Consider the following 26019-nt stretch of genomic DNA (forward strand, 5'->3'; position numbering starts at 1 on the left):
ATCAAGCCCCTGACTCATGTTTTGACCCTGGGCTCTGACTCCTGCTTTGACCACTAGGCATAATTGCCCATGTCCTAGTCACTGACGTTGAGGTGGATAATGCCTATTTTGCTTCAGTCTTCACTGAAAAGGTTAACTGTGACCAGATACTCAACATAATTAATATTAACAGCAAGGGGGGAGGAAAGCCAGCTAAAAGAGGGAAAGAACAGGTTAAAGAATATTTAGATAAGCTAGGTGTATTCAAGTTGGTGGTGCCTGATGAAATTCACCTGTGGGCACTTAAGGAACTGGCTGAAGCAATCTCAGAAATATTAATAAAAAGAAGGAGGGGTACTTGTGGCACCTTCGAGACTAACTAAGATCTGCTGGTCTGCCGCTGAGCAGATGGGCTGAATTGGGCCCCAAAGGGAAGATAAAAGCAGAGGAGCACCTACGTTCTCCAGGTTCATGAGTGTCAGGGAGTGGGCAGGACACAGCTGCGCGGGTGCCTTGCGGGAGGCAACAGGGCACATGTCTATAGGCAGTTAGAGGACGGCCACTGCAAACCAAGTGACTTTAGCTTTTTGCTACTAGGAGCAAATTCCGATGTGAAGCAGTTCCTGACATGCTGACCAGCTTCAGCTGCCTGGATCTCAGCCCCTTCCCCACCTGGGCTTCAGGGCTGGAGTCTCCCCCTCCCCCAGACCCCCTGCCTGGATCCCTCCTCCTGCTGTATGGAACAGGGAGCAATAATATAGGAGTAAGCCAACAAGGGCCCGATCCTGCAAACCCTCCCCTTTGAACCATCAGGTTGGAGTCACGGGGGGCTGCTGTGACTAAGGGCTGCTGGAGAGACCAGTGGCTGGAGGCATCTGCGCTGAACAGCAAGGACGCGGCCCCAGATCTGGGCGATGCTGCCCCGCCTGCTCCTGTTCCCTGTTTGGGAAGGGGCGGGGCTGGGGGGAGGGGCACTCCTGTGATTTATGAGAATCCAGCTGGTGGCTCAGAGCCCAGGAAGCCCCCGGGACTCCGCCTCTCCGGCTGCTGGTGACCGCGGAACAGCGACGGGACCTCGCCCCCCCGCCTTCGCCTTCAGCACCAGCCCTTAGCCCCCCCCGAGATTTCACTGAAACTCAGACTGGCCATTAAAACTCCCTCCAAGGAGGGACCAGCTGCAGCCGGGCAGGTCCCGAGTCACCTTCAGTCCGTTCTGACCCCCCCGCCGCCCCCCCCCCACATTGATCCGCTGTTGCTTCCCACCCCAGTCCCACTCAGTCACTCCGGATTTCAGCTCCCCTCCCCCCGCAGCATCCCCCCCCCCCATTCTGCCCCCCAGGGATCGCTGGGCTCTCAGTAATTCCCCCGCCCAGCCCCGTCCCCACAGCCCTGTCCGGGGTGACCTGGCTGGTGCTTTTTGCTGCTGCTGCGTCGTTTCCCCCCCCCCCCCACCCCCGGACAGGGCTGTGGGGACGGGGCTGGGCGGGGGAATTACTGAGAGCCCAGCGATCCCTGGGGGGCTGGAACAGCGGGGGGGGCATTGACACCCCGACACTGGATCCCCTGCGAACTGCCCCCGCCAGGCCCAACCCCGCCAGCTCCGAGCCCTGGGGGGCGGGGGGGGGGGGGGTGCTGGGACTTTCAGAGCAATTTGCTCCGCCCCACCCAGCCCGGGCCACGGACCGTTACTTTAAGTTTCCGCTACTTTGGTACTTTCAGTTTTGAAGCGCGGGGAGGCCCAGGCGGGGGTCCTCGGCCCCGTCAATTCAGCTACAAATTCACACAAATAACGATGGCGGGTCCGGTCTCAACCCTCCGGCTCCGTGACCCCTTGTGCGGCGAGGGTACAGCCTCGGTGAGTGACCTGGGGACTTATGGTGCAAGCTCCCCGCAGGGAATGGCCGGGTTTCTGCACCCCCCCCTTTGTTATTTCCAGACTCCCTGAATCCCTCCCAGCCCCACCCTAGCCTATTTCTGCCCACACTCTATTATCACTGGGTCTTTAAAATACTCCAGACAGATGGGACAAGTAGCTTGTTCCTGCAGACTTTCCATGGGATTCTCTGCAGCCATGGCTTCCCCTGGACAGTGTAACAGAGTTAGTTTCACTTGCGATTCCCACCATAGACAGACAGGCAGACACGTGCTTCCTCTGCTCCAGCTAGTGCAATAAAAGTAGTGGTGTAGCTGAGGGTAGCATGGGCGGGGGCTTGAGCTAGCCATCCAAGTACATACCTGAGTGGGGGGGGTCCAGGCGGGTTGGTTCTCAGGGACGTCACCCGAGCTGCTGGCTCTGCTACCCCAGCTAGTGCGACGTGCTAGTTTAGGTGTGTTAGCACCAGGAGAGCTATCACATGTCTATCTATCTCCCCCCCCCCCCCCCCCGGGGAAGCTCGCTCCCAGCTGCAGTGTAGATGTCCCCTGAGAGAGGTTTCAATGTTACAGATCCCAGGGGGCACAGAGCTGGGGTGACCCTGTTCAGAATTCATCCCTGACATTTGCACCAAGGCCGGAGGCAATGAGGGTGGGTCACTGACATGTAAAATCACCAGGGCCGGGGACTGATCTGGGAGATCCCCAGAGAGCCCTCACCTGGGACAGGTGTGGTCAGGCGATGGAGCCCCTTTACCACAGCAATCAGTGGCCATTCATGCCACGCTGGCTTGTTTTCCTTAATATGTCCCATTCCACAGTGGTGTCTGAATGCCCCAAGGGAGATGGGCATCCCATTGTGCTGGGTGCTGGATACACCAATAGTGAGGGACCGTCCCTGCTCTCGAGAGTGTATTACAATCTAAATATGACCAGACAGCTCCACAGGTGCAGCCATGGTGTGAGCGTGGTATGGACCGGCTGCTGGCACAGTGACATCTAACCCTGCTCAGAGCCAGGGCAGACGAGGACTGTGGGGGAAATCCCTGCTCTTCTGGTGCATTGTAGGCAGCAGTGAGGCTTGTTACCTCCTCCTCACTGCCCCGTGGTACTGTCCTGTCGCTGCATCACACTCACTCACTCACCATCTGGTTTGTTATTTCTGCTGTTCCCCAGACCAAGCTACGATGATGGGGAAGGTTCCCTCGTTTGCCCCTGGCTCCACAGTGAGCTCCGCTCTGCCGGGCTACGTCGCTCTCTGCCTCGCTCTACAGGTTCACAGGCTGGCGTCAGGTAGGCGCTCCGGCCTCCTCGCTGGGTTTGCTGCTGTTGCTATTGCTGGTCATCGCCGTCCATCTCACATCACTGCCTTGTCTTATAAGCCACGTCTGCTCAACCTGCCCACAACCAGCCACATGGAGAAACCACAGGGCACGTCTGGGTCCCCAGTAGCCATGTTTGCTACCTAGTCACAATCTTGTCAGGCCAAGCTACACACACGCTGCTGCTGTGACTGGAGGCTTCTAAGACAAAGAACACGGTGAGCGCCATTACAGGGCTCACAAACTCTTTAAAGGGACACTACCAAATTCCTATATACCGCACTGCCAGACTGACTGTAAGTCACAGATCAGATTCTTCAGGCACAAACAGATCATGAATCCCCGACTCTCTGGTTATGAAATGAAAACCCACAAGTCATTCACACTGCACTAGGCACATCTGACTCAGGCTGAGAGGGAGACCTCCTCTCACAATGACCATGGGAGGATATTTGCTGGCTTCTTCATTCTGTACCCTTGGTGAAGGCCTTATAGGCCTGGTGTACGCTGGTGGGGATCGATCTAAGTTACGCAACTTCAGCTATGAGAATAACGTAGCTGAAGTCGATGTACTTAGATCGACTTACCGCGGCGTCTTCACTGCGGTGAGTCGACTGCTGCCGCTCCCCCGTCCACTCTGCCTGCGCCTCTCACGGGGCTGGAGTACGGGAGTCGGCGGGAGAGTGCTCGGAGACGGATTTATCCCGTCTGGACTCGATGTGATAAATTGATCCCTGCCGATTCGGCGGTAGTGAAGACATACCCATAGTGACCCACTCCACCCCTGGGGCTCTGCACAGCTTCTTGGGCATTTTGGTTCCCTCCTGCTGGGGTTTCTGTAATGATCTTGGGGCTCATTAAACAACAACTCAGTGAATGGGAAAGGAATAAAACTTTTAATAAAACAAACTCGACAGCTTTTGTGGTGAAGAGCTGAACACAGCTACACTGTGTTCTCAACCTCAGATTCCAGGGCACATCTCTAAATTCTCATGCTCATAATACTGTCCCTCATGAGGGAGCATCTCTAAGGGCATGGCTACACTTGCAGATGTAGAGCACTTTGAGTTAAACCAGCCTTTGGAGAGTGCACTAGGGAAAGCGCCGCAGTCTGTCCACACTGACAGCTCCGAGCGCACTGGCGTGGCCACATTTGCGGCACTTGCAGCGGCATTGGGAGCGGTGCATCATGGGCAGCTCTCCCAGCATGCAAGTGACTGCAAGGTGCTTTTCAAATGCGGGGGTGGGGGGGTGGAGTGTGACAGGGAGTGTGTTGTGTGTATGTGGGGGGAGAGAGAGCGGGTTTTGTGGGGGCCTGAGAGCATATCAGCATGCTGTCTTGTAAGTTCAGACAGCAGCAGACCCCCCTTCCTCCCCCCCGCCTCTCTCTCTCTCACACAGCACTCCACACTGATGTTTGCTTTGTCTCGGAGCAGAGAAGCAGCGAGTTGTCAGAAACGGAGCTTTGAAAGGGCACATCTGCATTCCTGCAGCGATTCAAAAGCAATGACAAGAGTGGCCACGTGACTTAAGGGGATTATGGGACGTTTCCGGAGGCCGATCAGAGCGCAGTAACACAACACCTCGTCCACACTGACGCCTGGGTGTTGTAGCCAAGGCGCAGCAAACGTTATTCCACTCGCTGAGGTGGAGTACCAGGAGCGCTCTAGCTGCGGAGTCAGAGCGCTTTACATGCCTTGCCAGTGTGGACGGGGAGTGAGCTAGGGCGCCCGGGGCTGCTTTAATGCGCTCTAACTCGCAAGTGTAGCCAAGCCCTTAGTTATAATCTTCCACAAACATATCTCTATATCTTCCCTCTTAAAAAAAACAATTAACTGTTTCTATATATGTATATAAGAGTTAACAACTACCCAATAGCACGTGCATTAAATTCTCAACCCATCTAGTCCATTTCCATAAATCACCTCATAAATTACCTAGAGAGGTGAGGTTACCAGCACATCTCTCTGGAGTGAGTCTTTACCACTCATTTTCCTCAAATTCCCCTTCTCCAGGCAGGTTAGCAAGTCTCTGAGTCTTTCAGGACGTTTAATCTCCCTCTCTGATCTTCTCATTGGAGTCCGAGTTGTTCTCTTTTGCCTGTTGATGATGCCAGAGTCCACATTGACTGTCAATGTGTTGGAACTTTCTGGGATTATACATAGATCCCTTTGATTGCATCAAAATGTGTCCCCTTGATTTGTCTGGACTACAATCGATGGCAAATTGCCTAAAATCTGCCATGGAAAATTGCAGCCCATTATCGCTAAAGACTTCATCTGGAATTCCGTGTCTGGAGAGGATTCCCTTCATGTCTTCTATCACTGACCGACTTACCACTAGTACTGTGCAGTGTGCAAATTTCTGGATACAGAGAATAATCCTCTGTGACTATTAAATAATCCTTTGATTGCCAGGTAAATACATCAGCGCCTGCCTTCTCAGAGGGTCTTTGTGGAACTGGATGAGGGCTCAGTGGCTCTGCTTGTTCCCTTGTTGGCTTGTATTTCAAGCATGAAAAGCAGTTTCCTACCACTTTAGTGACACTGTGATTGATCCGTGGCCAATACAGCACCTCTCATGCTCGTTGTTTGCACTTCTCAACTCTTTTTTGGCATGCAATGTTCCTCCGGTTTAGTCAGTATTTTATTTAACTTCATGCTTTCACCTTCTTCAAACGTAAAGTTGTTCTAAATATCCAATGCTTCCGCCTCAGCAACAGGCAAAAAGATTGATCATTTTACTTGACCATTTTTCTCTTCTGCCCCTCTGGCTACTAAATACAAATCAAATCTCTTTCTAAATTTTTTCCAGTTCTCTGCAACATTGCCTGACAATTGCAGACTGAATGGAAGTTGCGACACATCCATTTTTGGCTCCCCACCCCCCCAAGCTATTCAAGCTACTATTGTGCTCACAAAATACATACAAAAGCCTTTGTTCTTCTCTGTTTGCTGCTGCATGTGCTCCCCTTGCCTCTGCTTTCAGTTACAAACACAGGAGTTAACTTCAAAATGACTGCAGTCTCCTTCTCGTTCAGCGCTTCTGGCACCATGTAATGATCTCGGGGTTCATTAAACAACAAAGTGGTTTGTTAGAAAGGAATAAAACTTTTAATAAAACAAACCAGAGGGTTTCTGTAGTGAATTGCTGAACACGGCTACACTGTGTTCTCAACCCCAGCTTCCAGGGCACATCACTAAATTCCTGAATTTCACAGGTGCCAACTTTCAGCTTTCCCCAGGGGGTGCTCCACCGCTGCTCCGCCCCAAGGCCCTGTCCCCACTCTGCCCCTTTCCCCAAGGCCCCACCCTCGCTCCACCTCTTCCCGCCCCTGCTCTGCCCCCTTCCCCAAGGCTACACCCGCACCCTGCCTCTCCCGCCCCAGTTCAGCCCCCTCCCCCAAGTACGCCCTGCCCTTCCTCTGCCTCTTCCTGCCCCTGCTCCTCCCCCTCCACCCCAGAACCCCTTGCCTGCCGCTGATCAGCCGCAGGTAGGAGGCGCTGTGGGGGAGGAGCTGATCTGCGGGGCCCCCTGAACACCTGATCGGCGGGTGGCTGGTGGGTGCTGAGCACTCACTATTTTTTTCCGTGGGTGCTCCAGTCTGAAAATTATAATTATACACCTCTCTACACGCCCCAGCTGCAGTCACTGTGTTAGGTGCAGCTGGGTTGAATGGTGGAGACGTTTGCTGGAGCAGCTTGGTAGAGCTGTGCTTGTGATCTGAGGAGATCTGGGTCTGAGTTGTCCCTGTCCCACGTCCTCCCCCAGGCATGTGATGAAAGGAGAGAGGTGCAGGTGTACCTTGAGGGATCCTGCGTCCCTTAGTTCAGCCCTGAGCTGTGTAATTGTCAGTAGCAGGGCTCAGGGGCCTGCTTGCCACGGGGATTTTCTGTGTGTGTAACGATGGGGAAGGGGACATATAGTGCTCGATGGAATCCTGGGAGTGAGGGTGGAGGGGCCGTTAAAGGGGGTGAAGGTTTGTAAAAGGTAGCAAATGTGGGGCTGTTTCTGGGCAGTCGCTCAATGTTGAGGGCAGAACGGGGTGGGTAGCTCCTGTACAGCGCAGTTCACCTAAAACAAATGTTCCCTTAGCAAGGAGAAGGTGTTTGTGCAGCAGTTGTCATGTGCCCTGATCCCTGAGGGACCCGCTCTATCTGCACAGGCCGGGTGTGGGTCTGTGCGCCATGGGTTTATCAGGTCAATGCTCAAACAGGGCAGAGTTAAGGTCGCTTTGGCTTGTACCTTAACTCTGCATTTGCTGGTTTTCAGAGGCCTGAGTTTTGCTGAACTCAATTTTCTGGAAGGACCTGAGATACTGCTGTCATCCTTAGCTTTGCATTAGCAAAGATTTTGTCAGTGACTTTCCTTCCTAGTTTCTTGAACAGAAAGAGGACTCTTTGTAGTAGACAGTAGTGGCCATTTAGGCAGCTGTAGTTCTCACTTAGGTTTGCAGCTGATACACGACTGTGGCTCGATAATAACAAAAGGCCCTAGCTTTTATATAGTGTTTTTCATCAATAGAGCTCAAGGAACTATATTCATTATTCCCATTTTACAGATTGGGAAACTGAGGCACAGAGCAGTGAAAAGACTTGCTCAAGGTCACCCAGCAGGCCAGTGGCAGAGCCAGGAATAGTCCGAGTTCAGTGGTGTCTCCTCTAGGCCACATGGTTGCTATGCTGTTCCTCAGCACTCCTTGCCCGTCGACACTTTTTGTTACAGTGCAATGGGGATAATGTGGTTGTGTTTTGAAGGGTTTACAGTGTGTAGTTGCTAACAGGGCTGGTGAGAGAAATCTGAGGCACAGTCTGTATCCCAGCATTGTGACAGTTCCCTGGTGCTTACAGCGATTGTAAGTGTGAGATAAAACTGCTGAGTCTGTCTCCTTCTCCACCCCCTGCCGCACCATCCCTCACACATGTAGCCTCCCCCTTTCCCCTCCAACATACCAGCTCTCCCTCCCCTTCCCACGCCATTAAGCCATTAGTTAGCACTGTCGAAGCCTTTAAATATGTAAGATGTTGCTCCTTGCTGTCTCCAGATGGGATAGACATACCTGCACTAGCTCTGATCAAGCTATCGTGCTATAAATGGCAGAGTAGACACAGTGGCATGAGCAGCCTCCCTCAATATGTACCTAGGGTCCTGGGCAGGATCAGACCTGGAGAGCTAGTCCATCCGCCCACTCACACCACCACGGCTACACTTTCTCATGCTAGCTCAATCAGAACTAGTGGGTGCATGTCTGCCCACACTGGAAATTACACTTCCAGCTCAAGGTGGAGACAGCCCAGCTCGCAGAATTTTATCACAAGTCTCGTGATATTTGATGTGTTTCTTGAAGCCACAAGTCCTGCAGGCCTGTGATTAGATGAGAATCTCAGCTTTCATTTTGCTTTAAAGTAAGTGTCTGTCCCTTGTGGTTGCAGATATATGCTTGGAAATGTGACCCAAGTCAACTTTAAAGGTTCAGAAATCAGAAGGCAGAGAACAAGCCCAATTTTATCATTTTTAAAAAATCTCTATTTTTAAGCCAATCCCATGATTTTTCGGGGGGTTGACTCCTGGATTTTGAACGCTTCAAAGATGGGAATAAGCACCCAGCTGCACTTACATTTCTGCCTGTCTTGGTTCCTCTCCAATTTAATTTTCTTTTCCCCCGAAACATTTCACAGCACGGTTCACAGTGACTGGACCTGACCATCCGATCACTGCCTCCCTAGGCGGGGAGGCTGTCCTGCCCTGCCACCTCTCCCCCAGGATGAGCGCTGAGGACATGGAGCTGAGGTGGTTCCGATCCCAGTTCTCTGCAGTTGTGCACCGGTATAAGGATGGACGGGATCAGTATGGAGAGCAGATGCCGGGATATCAGGGAAGGACAGAGCTGCTGAAAGACAATATCACCAGTGGGAGTGTTTCCCTGAGAATACGCCATGTCCAGGTTTCTGACCATGGACAGTACACGTGTTTCTTTCAGTCCAGTGTCTCGTATGAAGAAGCCTTACTGGAACTGCAGGTGGCAGGTCTGTAGCTTGTTTTACTTTCCTAGCAGTGTAATAAACGGGGCAGGAGAGCTCCTTGTGAGAGGACTCTGGATGCTTCTCATTCACACATTGATACCCAGAGTCCCCTTTCAGATTCTAGTTACTGGGCAGCAGGGGCAGCAGCTGCTCTCTGAGAATGAACTGGAGGAATTTCGCATCTGTGCTCGGCACTCTGCGTATTTTTCTAAACTTGGCTTTGTTTTAACTAGAACGGAATAGAGTTCAAACATTCCTCAGCCATTAAAACAGCCCCACCATTCCCATTTCCCAGGCTTTATGTCTATCAGGTGACTTTCCCAATTTTGCTTATTTAAATACACCGTGTATTCTGTAGAATGTTTCCAAGATGTTTCCTTGTTATGAACCAGAGTTGGTTGGTGCTGAGTGCTGGTGTCGCCCAGTGAAGTGTCTGAGCTGCTCAGCATTTCTCAGGAGCTGGCCACCTATTCTATTTATTTATTGACTGCTGTTTTCTTTGTCAGCTTTCTCTTGGAATTGCCTTATTATTTTCCATTGTGGATAAACTCAGGATCCAATTTCCACAGGTAGAAATCAGTATTGGGAAATTATAGAGAAGAGAACAGATCTCCCAACACTCCGAGAAACACTTGCCATGTATTTTTCGTGTAGTTCCCAGTGACTCTGGGTTCTGGGGATGCAGAGGGAGAATTAATTCATTCCTTCTGCTATTGTTCTTTTGCTAATTGTGTAGAATTAACACAGGTTTATTCCATTCTTCTCTAGTTTCAGGCTCTGACCCCCAAATCTCTGTTGACGGTTACCAAGATGGAACAATCTGGGTTGTGTGTCGATCAGCAGGCTGGCACCCAGAGCCCAAGGCTCAGTGGAGAGATCACAGTGGGCAGCTGCTACCATCTGCTTCTGAAAAAATATTCAAGGATGCCAATGGCCTGTTTCAAAGCCAGATTTCTATTTTTATAACAGAACATTCCAACCAGGATTTGTCCTGTTCTGTCAGGAACCTGCCTCTTAACCAAGAGAAATTATCAACAGCTTCCATAGCAGGTCAGTGCCACCCACAGTGCATCGGGGATAGAATGGATGTGGCAGATGCTAGTGGGGAGTGTGTATGATGGTGTGTTTATTGCTCACTCCTAGTTATATATTTTTCTAGATACTGCATGAGCCTCTCTTTTACTGTCTCTGGAGTACATGCCAAAAAACTAAATCAATGTCACAGAACCACCAAGGACCCAGGCCAGCATCCCAGACCAAGGCAGCATTCCCACTCGCTTAGCTGAGAGCTCTGCCTGAGTAAAGACTGAGGGAGCCAAAGTGTCAGTTTATATTAAGTTTCACAGAAGTCAAGAAATTCAGATTTAGAATCTGCATAACCCCTTTGACCCTAATCTCCCCAGAGCATGTACCTTCTGCTGTTGCATTACAGAATGACGCAAATGGGCCCAATTCTTCACATACAAATCAATTGGAGATTGGACACAAGTGTCCAAAATAAGCAGATATGAAATATCATATACATAGATCCAAAGTTATAGAGGAGGAAGTGCAGGGAGCCTTTATATTATTCACTTTCACCACTGTCAATTCTCATGATTTTATAGTGAAACTCCTGATATTGTCTATCTCAATTAAAGCCTTATCTACTAGAATTGCAAGTTTATGTAAGAATCTCAGCTTTACCTGGAAAAATGTTTAACCCTCCTGATTGCACGTAAAAGCTTGAAAATGTGACCCCTAAAGGCTCACAAACCAGAAGGCAAATACAAAGTAACATTTATTGTTTTCTAAAATCTCATGATTTAGGGGGAGGGGGGCCTGATTCATGACTTTTGAACACTTGATCTGGCAATACTGCCTATAAAATATTTTTGTTAATATATAATTATTGTAATCAATGAACAATAGCCACCTGCACAACAACAAAGTAGCACCAGTGATATTTGAAAGAAGGAGGTGAGACATTCTTTAATAAAATCCATTAGTACGGCTAGAGCCCTCCCACAGCAGCACTGGCCTCCCTCACAGTGGGCAACAGGCAAGGCCACCCCAGAACAGTTTTACCTTCACTTTCCATTCCCCCAGCCTCTCTTCCAAACCTCACCTACCTGCACCCAGGCCGTAGCAGAGGGGTCCCCATTGCAATATTTAGAATGTTGTTTGTCTCAAGTCTGCATTGTTACATCTGCTGAACCGGCTGCGTATGGCATTCCGGGGTGCAATCCAGACCAGTGAGGGGCTGTCACCCCTGCCCTGCAAGCTGGGGTACCACACAATGCTTTGCTGTTTTGAATCCTAACCTGGACTCCTCACAAACAGCATGCAGGTCATACTTTGAGTGTCTTTGTACAGCCACAGCCCTGGTCCAGCAACTCTGGCCCCAGCTGCCTTGGTTACCATATTCAGGGTAACCTCAACGCACTCAGAATCCTGGATTTTTCCCCAGAAATGTGTGTTCTGCACTCTCCAGCCCTCTCCTGGACAGTCCAGATATATTAGGTCTGTTGCCTCTCTAAGGGGATCAAGATACAGACTGTCACCTTAAACGGAGTTACCCACACAGTTCAGAACACTGGATTAGTTTTGATTAAGGAGTAGAACAAGTTTATTTAACTACCATGAGATTTAAGTGAGTACAAATATTAAGGCATTACAGTCAGAAATGTTTACAACATAAATAAAGATAATACACATCTGTGACCTTGGTTGCTGAGGAGGCCACACTGAGATTGCTCAATCAGGGCAAACAAGCCCGAAAACTGGTGGTCTTTTCTTTATTTAGATTTACCCAGCTGTTGCGGGGCAAGTACACCCTGCCCCCTTTGGGATAGGGCAAGGGCGTCAAGGCCCTGCAGTTAAGTCTGCTCACCTACCCTTAGCCTCAGGGCAGTATGGCCCAATCTCCAGAGTCAATGTGGTCGCTCTTGTAGTCGGGGCAGTATGGCGCAATAGCCAGAGTCACAATCACCCTCTCTCTCAGGCTGTATGGCCTTGTGGCCAGAGCCAAGAAGGTTGCACTCCTTAATAGAGCTATGGTCAGAGTCGGGGAAGTGGGCCACCACCAAGGGGTGTGTGTGTGATGGCCAGGGTAGGGGGACCCAGACCCTTCCTCTCCACCGGGTCCTAGCTCAGGGCCCTAGTGGTGGCAAGTGTGCATGCCACTGAGTCAGCAGGGATCTGGCCAAAACACACCGACTCAAAATCCTGTTCACTAACCAGTCCACTGTCTAGTTCCCCTGGGCTACTTCCTACTGTATCCCCTGAAGTCAAGGCCTGGGCGTCTTCAGGGTCTCTGGGTTCCCTAGGCTGTGCTACCCCTGGTGACTCTGGCCTCCACAGGGTGTCCACAGGTATCTAGGCATCTGCCTGGATCTCGGCGTCTCCAGCTCCCACAGTCTGGGGCTGGGGCTGCGTCTGCTCCCAGGCTGGAGGCTGCGGCATGCATGCATCCTTCCTCTCTGGCAGTCAGTCTAGAATGATCTGGGCTGCTTCCTTTTATACTGAGGCAGCACTTGGAGCATGCCCAGTAAGGTGAGGGGAATGGCTTCCTCTGCCCAGAGTGTGTGGTTTGTCCCTACTTGTCCAGTGCGGGGGAAGTACACTCCATCACACCAGCCAGTAACAAAACACGCTCTGTAATGCCTTACTGATTACCAAGAAGCTAAAATACAGTTCCCTTTAAGCAGTCCAGCCTTTGGCTCTCACCCTGACAGCCAAGTCAAATATGATGAAGATTACTGAAAATCTTATTCACCATATATAAAGTTCTACCAATACCAAGAGATTGGACACATTACCCCCCAGGTCAATGAATATTTCAGATTTTACCCAAATACATGCTTACAGCCAATCCTTATTAACTAAACTAAGATTTATTAAAAATAAAAGAAAGTTATTGTGGTTAAACAATCATTATCCATACAGACATGAATAAAATTCTTAGGTCAGTTACATAGCACAGATGAGCTGCTGACTTGTAAACAGTTCTTCCAGAATCAGTTCCATAGATTATAGTCCAATATGCAGTCCATGTGCAGAGTTTTTTTGAAATTCTTCCATGAGAAATAGCTCCCTGCAGTGAGTCCATCTGAATGAGACACCTGGGGGCATCCTTACACACCCTGAAAGCAGGTCATGCACCCCCAGCTTCTCAGTTAGCAGTGACTCTTAGCCAGCATTGTAAAGCAGAAGGGTTTATTAGTGGTCTGGAACACAGCGTAGGCGAGTTTTTTATTAGCACAGGACCCAGAAAGCTACAGCAAAGTCCATGTTGGCCATGCCCAGAGCCCTGGCTCTCCCCCCTTCCCCCGAGACTCAAACTGGATAGTGTTCTGATTCCAACAGCTCACATTCTGTCAAGCCCAGTTGCCCCTCCTCCATCCTTTGTTGAATTTCCCAGGCAAAACTGGTCACCTGGCCCCCATCTCTCTTTGTTCTCCAACTCTTTTTAACTGGCTGGCTTCTTGCAGAGGTTGGGTCCCCCATCCATCAGTTGATAATTTACAAAGTATTGCCCATTGTCTGGGCCCAGGCAGCGAGACTGCATTCACACCTAATCCTCTAGGGGTCTTTGCAAAGATCAAACACCCATATCCAACTACCTGGTTAATCGTGCAACTAGGGGAAACTAAGGTGCGCGCAGACACTATTAATACAAATATTTAGAAAATTCCCCACTTCATCACACCTCACAAGGCAAATTATATACAACGATTATTTCAATGGTGTATAGAATTTCAATACAGGGGTGCATTTGGTGACACTGTGACATTGCCCACTACTTCATAAATCACAAAATGAAGGCGGCATTGCTAGCAGAGCTGTTCAGAAGTATTTCAACAGAACCGTTTTCCATTAGCAAAGGCAGCTTGGTGTAAATCAAAGTATTTTGCAGGAATGTGTCGATTTCAATGACATTTTTGATGGGAAAAGGTAAAAATGAATCATTTTGACTCATTTTGTTTGGATAGTATCAAACATTACGTTACATTTTCACTTTATTCTTCTGATTGATTTTGTCTGGCATGTACATTATATTAAATAGTAATTTGAATATAAAGTATATTATATTTTGTGTAGTTGTGTTATATGTTATGTTTTATATTGTACTATAATGTTTTGACATATGAGACAAAATGTTTTGGTGGCCCCAAGTGAAATTTTTTTTTTTTTAATTTTCATTGTGCAGGAAATTTAAGCTTTTCATTAGGATTCAGAACCCTTTTTTTTTTTTTTTTCAAAACGTCAGCATTTCCTGTAGAACGGAAATTCTGTTTTCCATCCAGCTCTAATTGCCAACCCCAGGAGATTGGGAGGCAGCCAATGAGAGGGGCTTTCCCCACAGTAGGGCTGGAAATTATGTGATGGCTGGAGCTTCTCACATCGTTGTGCGACTGGCTGCAGCAGGGGCTAAAATCTCCTTACTCACCATTAAGTCATGGCAGTTGGTCAACACTTTGATGGACCCTCTGTTAATGTTTGCAGTGTTGTCGTAGCTGTGTTGGTCCCAGGATGTTAGAGAGACAAGGTGGGTGAGGTAATATCTTGTATTGGACCAACTTCTGTTGGTGAAAGAGACAGCCCTGAAGAAGAGCTCTGTGTAGCTTGAAACCTTGTCTTTCATCCCCAAAAGTTGGTTCAATAAAAGATATTACCTTACCCACCTTATCCCTCTGCTAATGCACATGTTGAAGGGTCCAGAGATAAGGTTTCGGAGAGAACATTGGTCTGAATTTCCTGACTCCAATTTTGTTGCAGTTAACCTCAGAGAACACCCTGTATGGACACTTCCTATGTGTACAATCCTCCTGGGGCTTTTACTTTTTACTAAAAGAAGTTCTGTTGCTCAACCGCAGCTATTGGACTTGAAGCAGGAATTTGTTCAGGGAAGTTTTCTGGCCTGTGTTGTTCAGAATGTCGGAGTAGATGATCATAATCTACCCTTCTGGCCTTGAAATCGATAACTCTATGACATATTTCAGTAAAAAGAATGAAAAAAAAATCTGTATAGAGGAATGTGTAAGATGCAGGAGAGGATGAGAGGACTGCACTCGGAACATCAGGAGCAGGCTCTCTGGGGTGCTGCTGCTCCACACAGGCCTGCACATTGGCAAGGACTGACCAGGTCCAGTTTGGTTGCACCTAAGAGATTTAACAAGGTCAAAGCCCTGAGCAGTGCTGCTAAAACACAGGGAGTTATTTGCTGCCAAATACACAAAGACCTCAGGGAGCGAGATAACAGGAGCAGGAATCAGAGTGAGGATTTCTTCCTAACACAGTCTGCAGAGCGCAGAGGACAGGCCACCAGGAACAATAGCAAGGGCCAGTGCTCAGCCCAGCCATGACTAGGGTTCTAGTTTTGTTTCTGTGCTATTTTGCTGGTGAAAACATCTGTGGGGACATTGGGGTTAGTTGAATGTCTAAGCTCCTGATTGCACATGTTTAAAGGATACATCCCTTGGTGTAAGGGCATTTTCACTCAACTGTTCTGGTGCCACTTCAGCTTAGAGTTCAGAGTTTTCCATTTGGGAATCTCTAAGGGAGTGAACATTTTCCTGCATTTGGTGACCCACTGGATGATGAGTTTGTAACCAGCAAGGCTCCCCCTTCTCTTGTGTCCTGGGGGGAGGTCACACTGATGTTATGTGGCACCTCTCCATCTGGCCCTGGCTTAGGGTCGTGGGTTCAGAGGTAACTCTGGTTTCACTAGTTTTCCTGTTTCTTACACATTGTTTTCTAATAACTCTGACATTAAAGAGTGAGATTTTCAGAAGCACATCAATGAAGTAACTTGAAAACCTCACCCCCACGGTCTCTGCTCTTTCCAGGCCCATCTACACTACAATTACAGCCGTGGCAGGGTGTCACCCAGACCCAATTACAAGACAACTCCAATCTGTAGTGTTGTCTGGATGTCAGCCCTATTCCAGAGCTAGAATAAGGCTAGGACTCTCACTGGCTTTGTAATAAAGCATGGAGGAGCTGTATCTCACCATGACATCCATCGGGAGCTCCCATAGGATTCCTTCAGCCAGTCATGCAGTGTTGTCATTGATCACCAAAATCCAGAATTCCCCTCACTGGTCCAGATTCACAAAGCGACAGACATTGTGAGACTGAGTATTGCAGTGCCTAACTTTTAGGGACCTAGAAAATCACTGGAACCCACAAAGCCTGAGTTAGGCATCCAGGCTCCCTGTACAATGAATGGGGAAAGAGAGGTAGCTAAGAACAGGATCCACAAAAGCAAGTACACAAGGCGGGGAGCTGCCTTAGCTAGCCATTGGGAGATTCTGATGAGAAGGGTGTTTCCTAAGCCCTGCCCCTGTCCCAGAGTTCAGTGTCAGATGCAGGGAGGCACCTATCTCTGCTTGTGATCCACGAACAAGAACCCCTCACCTGGGGTCAGGCAGTTGAGGCAGCGAAGTTGTTTCTTGTGAGAATGAGCTAGGTGCCTGCTTCACCCTGCACAAAATGGTCAGCGGAGGAGGAACTCTCCTTGTGTCTTTTCACCCAGTGGTTAGAGAAAGAAGGGATTTGAAGAGGGGTTTCCCCCTTGCAGGGGAGTGCTGTAAGCACTGAGCTATGGGGATACTCTGAGGTGGGGGTTTCAATCTCTCCTGTTGAAGCTGATCCACTTTGGATAAATAATTAAAGGGACATGAGAGCAGGGCACTGGTCTTCCACATGGATGCCCTAACCACCTGGCTATGGAGTCACTAGCACAGCCTCTTTCTCGGTCCCAGGGACTCCTAAGTATCTCCTACAAGCTGGAACAGCTTTAACTGGCGAGATTGAGTGTGCTCCAGACACCAGAATGTGCCTAGCTCAGTGGTTAGCACGTGCCCCTCAGCTAGCAAAGATCCCTGTTGAAATCCTGTCTCCCTATGCAGGGGAGGGGGAAACTGAACCAGGCCCCAACATCCTGGGTGAGTGCTCTAACCACTAGGCTGGAAGGTATAAGATGGGTGACTCTACCTCCTCTGGCTGGATTTTGAATGGCGGCTGATAGAGAGAGGTATCTGGGTTCCTAGAGCGAGGCAGCAGTGAGCATGCTCAGAGACAGAAATGTAGGGAACTTTTAGCCTGAAAGGTTAGGCACTGAGTGAGCTTAGGTGCCTAGAGAGACAGGTGGCAGCCGAGCAGAGGTTTTCCAGGTTGCAGTGGTGCCTAAAATTGCAGTTTAGGTGTCTAAGTGCCATTGTGGATCTGGGCCTCAGTGTTTGCAAACTAATGGTACTTTCCTTTGCAGAGCTGTTTTTCCCAAGAGTCAATCCCTGGATGGTGGCTCTGGGGGTGATCCTGGCTCTCCTGGCTGTTCTCATTGCCCTGGCCACTTACTGCTTCTGGAGGCAACACAGAGCGAAAGGTAAAGTGACAAGAAGGGAGAATTCAGTGTGACCAGAGGGACAATTTCATTAAAAACAAACCACAGGAATGAATGAATTAAGTTAATTAATTCAGTGTTCTAAAGAGAGCTTAGAACTATGGGAGATGGACAGAGACTAAGGGGGAAGGAGGGGTTGAATTAATTATTATTCAGAAACAAAAAAGCTTCATTTAATGTGAGTTACAATTGCTCTAATTAATAAACGGAACCATTAAAAATGAGGAATTACAAAGTAAAGGATAAAAAGTCAAGTACAATTTCTAATAAAACAACACAAACCATATCTGATATTTTTAGAAAATTAAACACCATCCTTAACTTCAACCAAAATACATCCTAAAGTACTGGTGTTAATATTTACGTTCAATGTTAATAACTATTGGTTTACACTAATTGTGTTATAATATTTATTCTTTATTACTTATTTTAATGGCCACTAAAATGACCAGAACATATGGTTAAATAGTGCCGTTATTACAGTCATTGTAAAGATGACTCATTTCAGACACATTTTTATTTATTGTATAAATATGTTTCTTATATTTACCATCTGAATATAATTTTTGTAATGTATGTATATTGGATATTTAACAAAGTCATTAATCGATATTTTGGTTGGAGTTAAGGATAGTGTTTAATTCTGATAAAGAACGGCCCTCTTTCAAAATGGCCATCATCTTCTACTGTTCTCAAAGGGACTGAGGTCACAACTTGCCCAGGTTTAGTTGGCCATTTTCAGAAGTGAATGTATCTTTTATTGTTCCCCATGGGAGTGAGGCTACAGGCTGCCCAGAACAAAGACTGCTGTGACTTCACGGTCACTGGAAACAAGGGGACGCAGTGGCCTCTGTGAAAAAGTGTACCTTAACTCAGGGCCACTGTAACCTAATCCCATTGAGAGCAATGGGAGATGGCAGCCATTGTAAACCAGGGCAGTTCTGTGTGAGTTTCTCTGAAGGAGAAGATTTTATGCACTAACCTCTGCTGACAGATCAACTTCCAGTTATGAAAATACTGGCAAAAAATGACCATTAATCCTACTTGTTTTCAAATGCTGCACGTTGCACCAGATCTTCTGCACAGAGAGGGTAGGAGGGGGAAACTAGGGGTGTGTGTATGCAGCAAAATACGGGGTGCAAGAGGGAGAGGGATCTGGGGTGTGTCTTGGGGAATGTAAGGAGGTGCAAGAACAAGGGGGGATTTGGAGGATGTGGGGAGGTAGGGGAAATCTGTTATACACTCTGGCTGCTTTGAACTGCTCCGGTGATACAAAGAAGCTGTAAACCCAGTTTAACTGGCTGCTTTGTGCTGCTCCAGAGTGGGGCAAAACAGCCACAGTGTGCTGGTGAATCTGGCCATAACAAGAAATACAATAAAAAGATTTATAGTTGATACTTCATATCTTCAAATATTAGAAATATCACATGGTACCATTCTCTTTAGCAGTTTTCTTTAAATTTATGTACAGAATTTTTAAATTGGAAAAAAAAATCCTTCCCAGACCAACCAACCAAACAAACAAACAAAAAACCCAGTTAAAATGGAGCTAAAGTTGAGAGAACATATTTAAATCTATTACAGGGATACTGTAATTATCCTAAAACCAAACATTATAAATCCAGAAAATTGATAATTAAGGTTAAACTTGAAAGAAATGCAAACATGCTGAGGCCTGGAAATGCACTGTTAGGACACGCAACCAGCCTTAATTCTGCCCTATAGTGATAGCATGAGTCAAGGCCCAGGGAGCAGAGAGAAAAAAAAAATCTCTTTAAAGATCAGTTTAATTTAATCTGGACCACAAACACTACAATGTCTTAATCATAATCATACGGTTATTGCATTGTGTTACTACATTATAGCTTTGTGTTACTACAAACAGGAAATGTTGCACAATTGCACACACAAGAGGAGAAAGACACCATGTCTTTTATTGCTTTAAGTCCTCTATTGCCACCTTTTTCCTGTGTGTGCCTGTGTGTGCACTATCAATGCTCTCTCGCTCGCTTCCTCTATCTCTTTTTTGGTCAGCACCTTCTGGATGTCTTTTTTTTATTTGTTTGTTCTGAAGAGGCAGAGAGAGGGTTGACAGTTAAGATACACTTAACATTCCTTAAACTTAAAACCAAAACCACCCCCGATAAAAACAAAAGAACAACAAAGGAACGAGCTACAGGAGTAAAAAGAGAATACAGGCAGAAGTCCAGCAACAGAGTGGGGGCTTTCCAGTTTATTGCACCCAGTGCAGCATGCATATGTGCAAGTGGCATATGTGTGCATTCGGTGCAAGAAGCTTCTGGCACTCAGAGACCATGTACGGACTTTGGAGACCAGAGTGGTTGAACTGGAGGAGCTAAGGGAGACAGAAAGGTACATAGATGAGACTTTCCAGGACACAGTAGAAAGGTCCCACCCCCAGTCTGACAGCTTCTGTGCTGTTGAGGAGGAAGGAGAACATCCAACTGGAGCAGAGGGAAACGATTCCATAGTTGGGACTCTCCTTACAGATGATGATGTGGTATCCTCTCGCACTGAGGATACCACTCCGGGGGAGGGAACTCCAGTTATTAGGAAGAGACAGGTATTGGTAATGGGCGATTCAATCATTAGAAACATAGATAGCTGGGTCTGTGATGACTGGGAGAACCACATGGAGAGTTGCCTGCCTGGTGCAAAGGTTGAGGATCTCTCGAGACCTATAGATAGATTTATGTGTAGTGCTAGGGAGAAGCCAGTGGTCGTGGTATGTGTAGGTACCAGTGACATAGGGAAGGATAGGAGAGAAGATCTGGATGCCAAATTTAGGCTGCTAGGTAAGAGATTGAAGTCCAGGACCTCCATGGTAGCATTCTCTGAAATGCTTCCAGTTCCATGCGCAGGGCCAGTTAGACAGGCAGAACTCAATGCGTGGATGAGACGATGGTGTAGAGAGGAGGAGTTTAGATTTATTAGGAACTGGGGAAACTTTTGGGAAAGGGGGAGCCTATACAGGAAGGATGGGCTCCACCTAAACCAAAATGGAACCAGATTGCTGGCACTTAAAATTAAAAAGGTCGTTGAGCAGTTTTTAAACTAAGGGCTGGGGAAAGCCGACAGGTGCGGAGGAGCACGTGGTTCAGACAGAGACATCCCTTAGGGGAGGATCTATTAATGGAGATTCTCTATGTCCTAGTAAAGAGGAGAGGGTAGAAGATGATAAAATACAGGTAGGATCTGATGAGAAACAGTCAAATGAAAAAAAAGTCCCATTCAATTACATCATGTAATGACAGACAGCTAAAAAGTGACAAGTTTTAAAAGTGCTTCTATACCAATGCTAGGAGTCTAAATAATAAGATGGATGAACTAGAGTGCCTTGTATTAAATGAGGCTATTGATATAATAGGCATCACAGAAGCTTGGTGGAATGAGGGTAACCAATGGGACACAGAAATACCAGATTATAAAATATATCGGAAGGACAGAATAGGTCATGCTGGTGGGGGAGTGGCACTATATGTGAAAGAAAGTGTATAATCAAATTAAGTAAAAATCTTAAATGAACCAAACTGTACCATAGAATCTCTATGGATAGTAATTCCATGCTCTAATATTAAGAATATAGCAGTAGGAATATATTACCGACCGCCTGACCAGGATGGTGATAGTGACTGTGAAATGCTCAGGTAGATTAGAGAGGCTATTAAAATAAAAAACTCAATAATAATGGGAGATTTCCACTATCCCCATATTGACTGGGTACATGTCACCTCAGGATGGGATTCAGAGATAAAGTTTCTTGACACCTTAAATGACGGCTTCTTGGAGCAGCTGGTCCTGGAACCCACAAGAGGAGAGGCAATTCTTGATTTAGTCCTGAGTGGATCACAGGATCTGGTCCAAGAGGTGAATATAGCTGAACCGCTTGGTAATAGTGACCGTAATATAATTCAATTTAACATCCCTGTGGTGGGGAAAACACCACAGCAACCCTACACTGTAGCATTTAATTTCAGAAAGGGGGAACTACACAAAAATGAGGAAGTTAGTTAAACAGAAATTAAAAGGTACAGTGCCAAAAGTGAAATCTGTGCAAGCTCCATGGAAACTTTTTGAAGACATTATAATAGAGGCTCAACTTAAATGTGTACCCCAAATTAAAAAACATAGTAAGAGAACCAAAAAAGTTCTACGGTGGCTAAACAACAATGTAAAAGAAGCAGTGAGAGGCAAAAAGGCATCCTTTAAAAAGTGGAAGTTAAATCCTAATGTGGAAAATAGAAAGGAGCATAAACTCTGGCAAATGAAGTGTAAAAATATAATTAGGCAGGCCAAAAAAGAATTTGAAGAACAACTATCCAAAGACTCAGAAAGGAATAGCAAAAAAAAATTTAAGTACATCAGAAGCGGGAAGCCTGCTAAACAACCAGTGGGGCCACTGGACAATCGAGATGCTAAAGGAGCACTCAAGGATGATAAGGCCATTGCAGAGAAACTAAATGAATTCTTTGCATCAGTCTTCATGGCTGAGGGTGTGAGGGAGATTCCCAAACCTGAGCCATTCTTTTTAGGTGACAAATCTGAGGAACTGTCCAAAATTGAGGTGTCATTAGAGTAGGTTTTGGAACAAATTGATCAACTAAGAATAATAAGTCACCAGGACCAGATGGTACTCACAAAGGAGTTCTGAAGGAACTCAAATGTTAAATTGCAGAACTACTAACTGTAGTCTGTAAACTATCATTTAAATCACCTTCTGTACCAGATGACTGGAAGATAGTTAATGTGACACCAATTTTTAAAAAGGGCTCCAGAGGTGATCTGAGTATTTACAGGCCGGTAAGTGTGATTTCATTACCAGGCAAACTGGTTGAAACTATAGTAAAAAACAAAATTGTCAGACACATAGATTGACATAATTTGTTGAGGAAGAGTCAACATGGTTTTTGTAAAGGGAAATCATACCTCACCAATCTACTAGAATTCTTTGAGGATGTCAACAAGCATGTGGACAAGGGGGATCCAGTGGATATAGTGTATTTAGATTTTCAGAAAGTCTTTGACAAGGTCCCTCACCAAAGGCTCTTCAGCAAAGTAAGCTGTCATGGGATAAGAGGGAAGATCCTCTCATGGATTGGTAACTGGTTAACAGATAGCAAACAACGGGTAGGAATAAATGATCAGTTTTCAGAATGGAGAGAGGTAAATAGTAGTATCCCCCCAGGGTCTGTACTGGGATCAGTCCTATTCAACATATTCATAAATGATTTGAAAAAGGGGTAAAGAGTGAGATGGGGATATTTGCAGATGATACAAAACTACTCAAGATAGTGAAGTCCAAGGCAGACTGTGAAGAGCTACAAAAGGATTTCTCAAAACTAGGTGACTGGGCAACAAAATGGCAGATGATATTCAGTGTTGATAAATGCAAAGTAATGCACATTGTAAAGCATAATCCCAACTATACATATAAAATGATGGTGTCTGAATTAGCAGTTACCACTCAAGAAAGATCTTGGAGTCGTGGATAGTTCTCTGAAAACATCCACGCAGTGTGCAGCGGCAGTCAAAAAAGCGAACAGGATGTTGGGAATCACTAAGAAAGAGATAGATAATAAGAGAGAAAATATCACACTGCCTCTATATAAATCCATGGTACACCCACATCTTGAATACTGCGTGCAGATGTGGTCGCCCCGTCTCAAAAAAGATATGTTGGAATTGGAAAAGGTTCGGAAAAGGGCAACAAAAGTGATTAGGGGTATGAAACAGCTTCCCTATGAGGAGAGATTAATAAGACTTTGAAAAGAGATGACTAAGGGGGGATATGATGGAGGTCTGTAAAATCATGGAAAAAGTAAATAAGGAAATGTTATTTACTGTTACCTGAACACATTAGGGCACCCCACCTTTTCCCAGTCCATAGGGTTCCAGATGAAAAGCACCTACCCTTACCCAATTCATAGGGCTCAGGGCCACCTGTACCCAATTTGTAGGACTCAGGGTGTAACTAACCTGATCAATTTAAGTACCCACATCCTTTCCCAATACGTAGGGCTCTGGGTATATACTACCTCTGCAGGTGTGCAGGACCTTTTACCAGTGAAAGAGCCTTACACAGTAATATCCTTAACCTCTATTTATTAACAATCACCAAAACCAGAATGCACACACTACACATACAGTGCTCATCACTCCCAATAAGACAGATGAACTTTTCTTGATGGCCAGTCAGGATCAGTTCCATCTGGGGGACTGCAGTTTCTGCACGGTGTCATTGGCAGTGTTGAGGTCTGGCAGCTCTGATCTTTGGGGCTGTGTCCAGGAGTTGGTTCCCAAAGAACTTCCTTTTGGATCTGAGTTTATATAGTGAAATTTGAGTCCTTTTTATCTATACCTTAACCAATCATTATACTAAAATTTTACTAACCAATCCTAACGTAGTGTAACAAAATTCTTTAACCAATCCTACCCCACCACCTTAATTAATTTACACCTAGCAAAATTAATTATGTAACCGACAGAAACAATTAAAGAACCAGACAGAGACCATACAGATAAACAATAGGGAAGTGGGGACCATAATGACAAAACAATAAAGAAATGAGGATTTCACAACCACAGCTATTGATAAGTGATTTCTTGGCAGACAGAATGCTATCAAACTAAGTTTTCTTTAACCATCTTAAGATCTGTATCTTTATCTGGTGATAGTGGGTGCCATTAGGACAGGGTCTCCTTCTTAACAGCCTGATAGTACATTGTTTTAATGTAATTTAGATGGAATGTGAGGATGTGACTAATGGGACTCAGCTAATGGCTGCTACTTGGCTACTCTCTTAATCTGGCTGCAGATGAAGGCCTTAGACTTTAGGCCTTATGATACGGCTGCAGACAAAGGGCTTATCCTTCCATTACTCCTTCTCGTAACACAAGAACTAGGGGTCACCAAGTGAAATTAATAGGCAGCAGGTTTAAAACAAACAAAAGGAAATATTTCTTCACACAACACACAGTCAACCTGTGGAACTCTTTGCCAGAGGATGTTGTAAAGGCCAAGACTATAACAGGGTTCAAAAAAGAACTAGATAAATTCATGGAGGATAGGTCCATCAATGGCTATTAGCCAGGATGGGCAGGGATGGTGTCCCCAGCCTCTGTTTGCCAGAAGCTGGGAATGGGTGACAGGAGATGGATCACTTGATGATTACCTGTTCTGTTCATTCCCTCTGGGGCACCTGGTCTGGAGGTATATTGTCACCAAATTTGAAATAATTGTGTGTGAGGTTAAAGTCACAGAGCTCAGCAACCAGTTGTGCTGTGACATCATCAGGGATACTGTTCCTGACAGCTTGTATTCCATCTTTGTGGGGGATGTTTGTGTAGAGAGCCTCTACATCCATGGTGGCTAGGATGGTGTTTTCTGGAAGATCATCAATGCATTATAGTTTTCTCAGGAAATCAGTGGTGTCACAGAGATAGCTGTGAGTGCTGGTGGCGTAGGGTCTGAGTAGAGAGTCCACATATCCAGACAGTCCTTCAGTGAGAGTGCCAATGCCCGAGATGATGGGGCATCCATGATTTCCGGGTTTCACTGAAGGACAGTCCGGATATGTGACGGTCACATTAACACCACCCTATACCGAAAACCCACTGACCGCTATGCCTACCTTCATGCCTCCAGTCTCCATCCCGGACACACCACACAATCCATTGTCTACAGCCAAGCGCTGAGGTACAACCACATTTGCTCCAACCCCTCAGAGAGAGACCAACACCTACAAGATCTTCACCAAGCATTCTCAAAACTACGATACCCACATGAGAAAATAAGGAAACAGATCAACAGAGCCAGACGTGTACCCAGAAGCCTCCTGCTGCAAGACAAGCCCAAGAAAGAAACCAACAGAACTGCACTGGCCATCACATACAGTCCTCAGCTAAAACCTCTCCAACGCATCATCAGTGATCTACAACCCATCCTGGACAACGATCCCCCACTTTCACAGGCCTTGGGAGGCAGGCCAGTCCTCGCCCACAGACAGCCCGCCAACTTGAAGCATATTCTCACCAGCAACTACACACCGCACCATAGTAACTCTAACTCAGGAACCAATCCCTGTAACAAACCTCGATGCCAACTCTGCCCACATATCTACACCAGCGACACCATCACAGGACCTAACCAGATCAGCCACACCATCACTGGTTCATTCACCTGCACGTCCTCCAATGTAATATACATCGACATGTGCCAGCAATGCCCCTCTGCTATGTACATCAGCCAAACTGGACAGTCCCTGCGTAAAAGGATAAATGGACACAGATCAGATATTAGGAATGGCAATATACAAAAACCTGAAGGAGAACACTTCAACCTCGCTGGACACACAATAGCAGATTTAAAGGTAGCCATCCTGCAGCAAAAAAACTTCAGGACCAGACTTCAAAG

The 26019-nt window shown here is 46.7% G+C and overlaps 3 protein-coding genes and 1 long non-coding RNA gene across 7 annotated transcripts in view; 3 read left to right on the top strand and 1 right to left on the bottom strand.

The window, feature by feature from the left end:
* The window catches only part of LOC102936186 (butyrophilin-like protein 2), a 1677894-nt gene that overhangs the window by 570828 nt on the left and 1081047 nt on the right, over positions 1-26019 (bottom strand).
* LOC114020220 (butyrophilin subfamily 1 member A1) overlaps positions 1-26019 on the top strand; it is a 1361724-nt gene that overhangs the window by 346583 nt on the left and 989122 nt on the right.
* LOC102937477 (butyrophilin subfamily 1 member A1) overlaps positions 1559-26019 on the top strand; it is a 38921-nt gene continuing 14460 nt past the window's right edge. Inside the window, exons 1-5 of one of the 4 annotated variants that reach the window (XM_037914901.2) lie at positions 1559-1834; positions 3028-3144; positions 8852-9199; positions 9965-10246; positions 17451-17567. In XM_037914901.2, the coding sequence (XP_037770829.1) occupies positions 3039-3144; positions 8852-9199; positions 9965-10246; positions 17451-17567 (853 nt within the window). In that variant the 5' untranslated portion in view covers positions 1559-1834; positions 3028-3038. The remainder of the gene's footprint in view (positions 1835-3027; positions 3145-8851; positions 9200-9964; positions 10247-17450; positions 17568-26019) is intronic. The other 3 variants (XM_037914906.2, XM_037914907.2, XM_037914902.2) reach the window with 3 other exon arrangements.
* On the top strand, positions 3151-5417 carry LOC122462890. The gene is made up of 2 exons (XR_006285771.1): positions 3151-3391; positions 5260-5417. It is a non-coding gene; the product is annotated as an uncharacterized LOC122462890 (long non-coding RNA).

This window comes from Chelonia mydas, chromosome 14 (assembly GCF_015237465.2).
Source record: "Chelonia mydas isolate rCheMyd1 chromosome 14, rCheMyd1.pri.v2, whole genome shotgun sequence".
Lineage (NCBI taxonomy): Eukaryota > Metazoa > Chordata > Testudines > Cheloniidae > Chelonia > Chelonia mydas.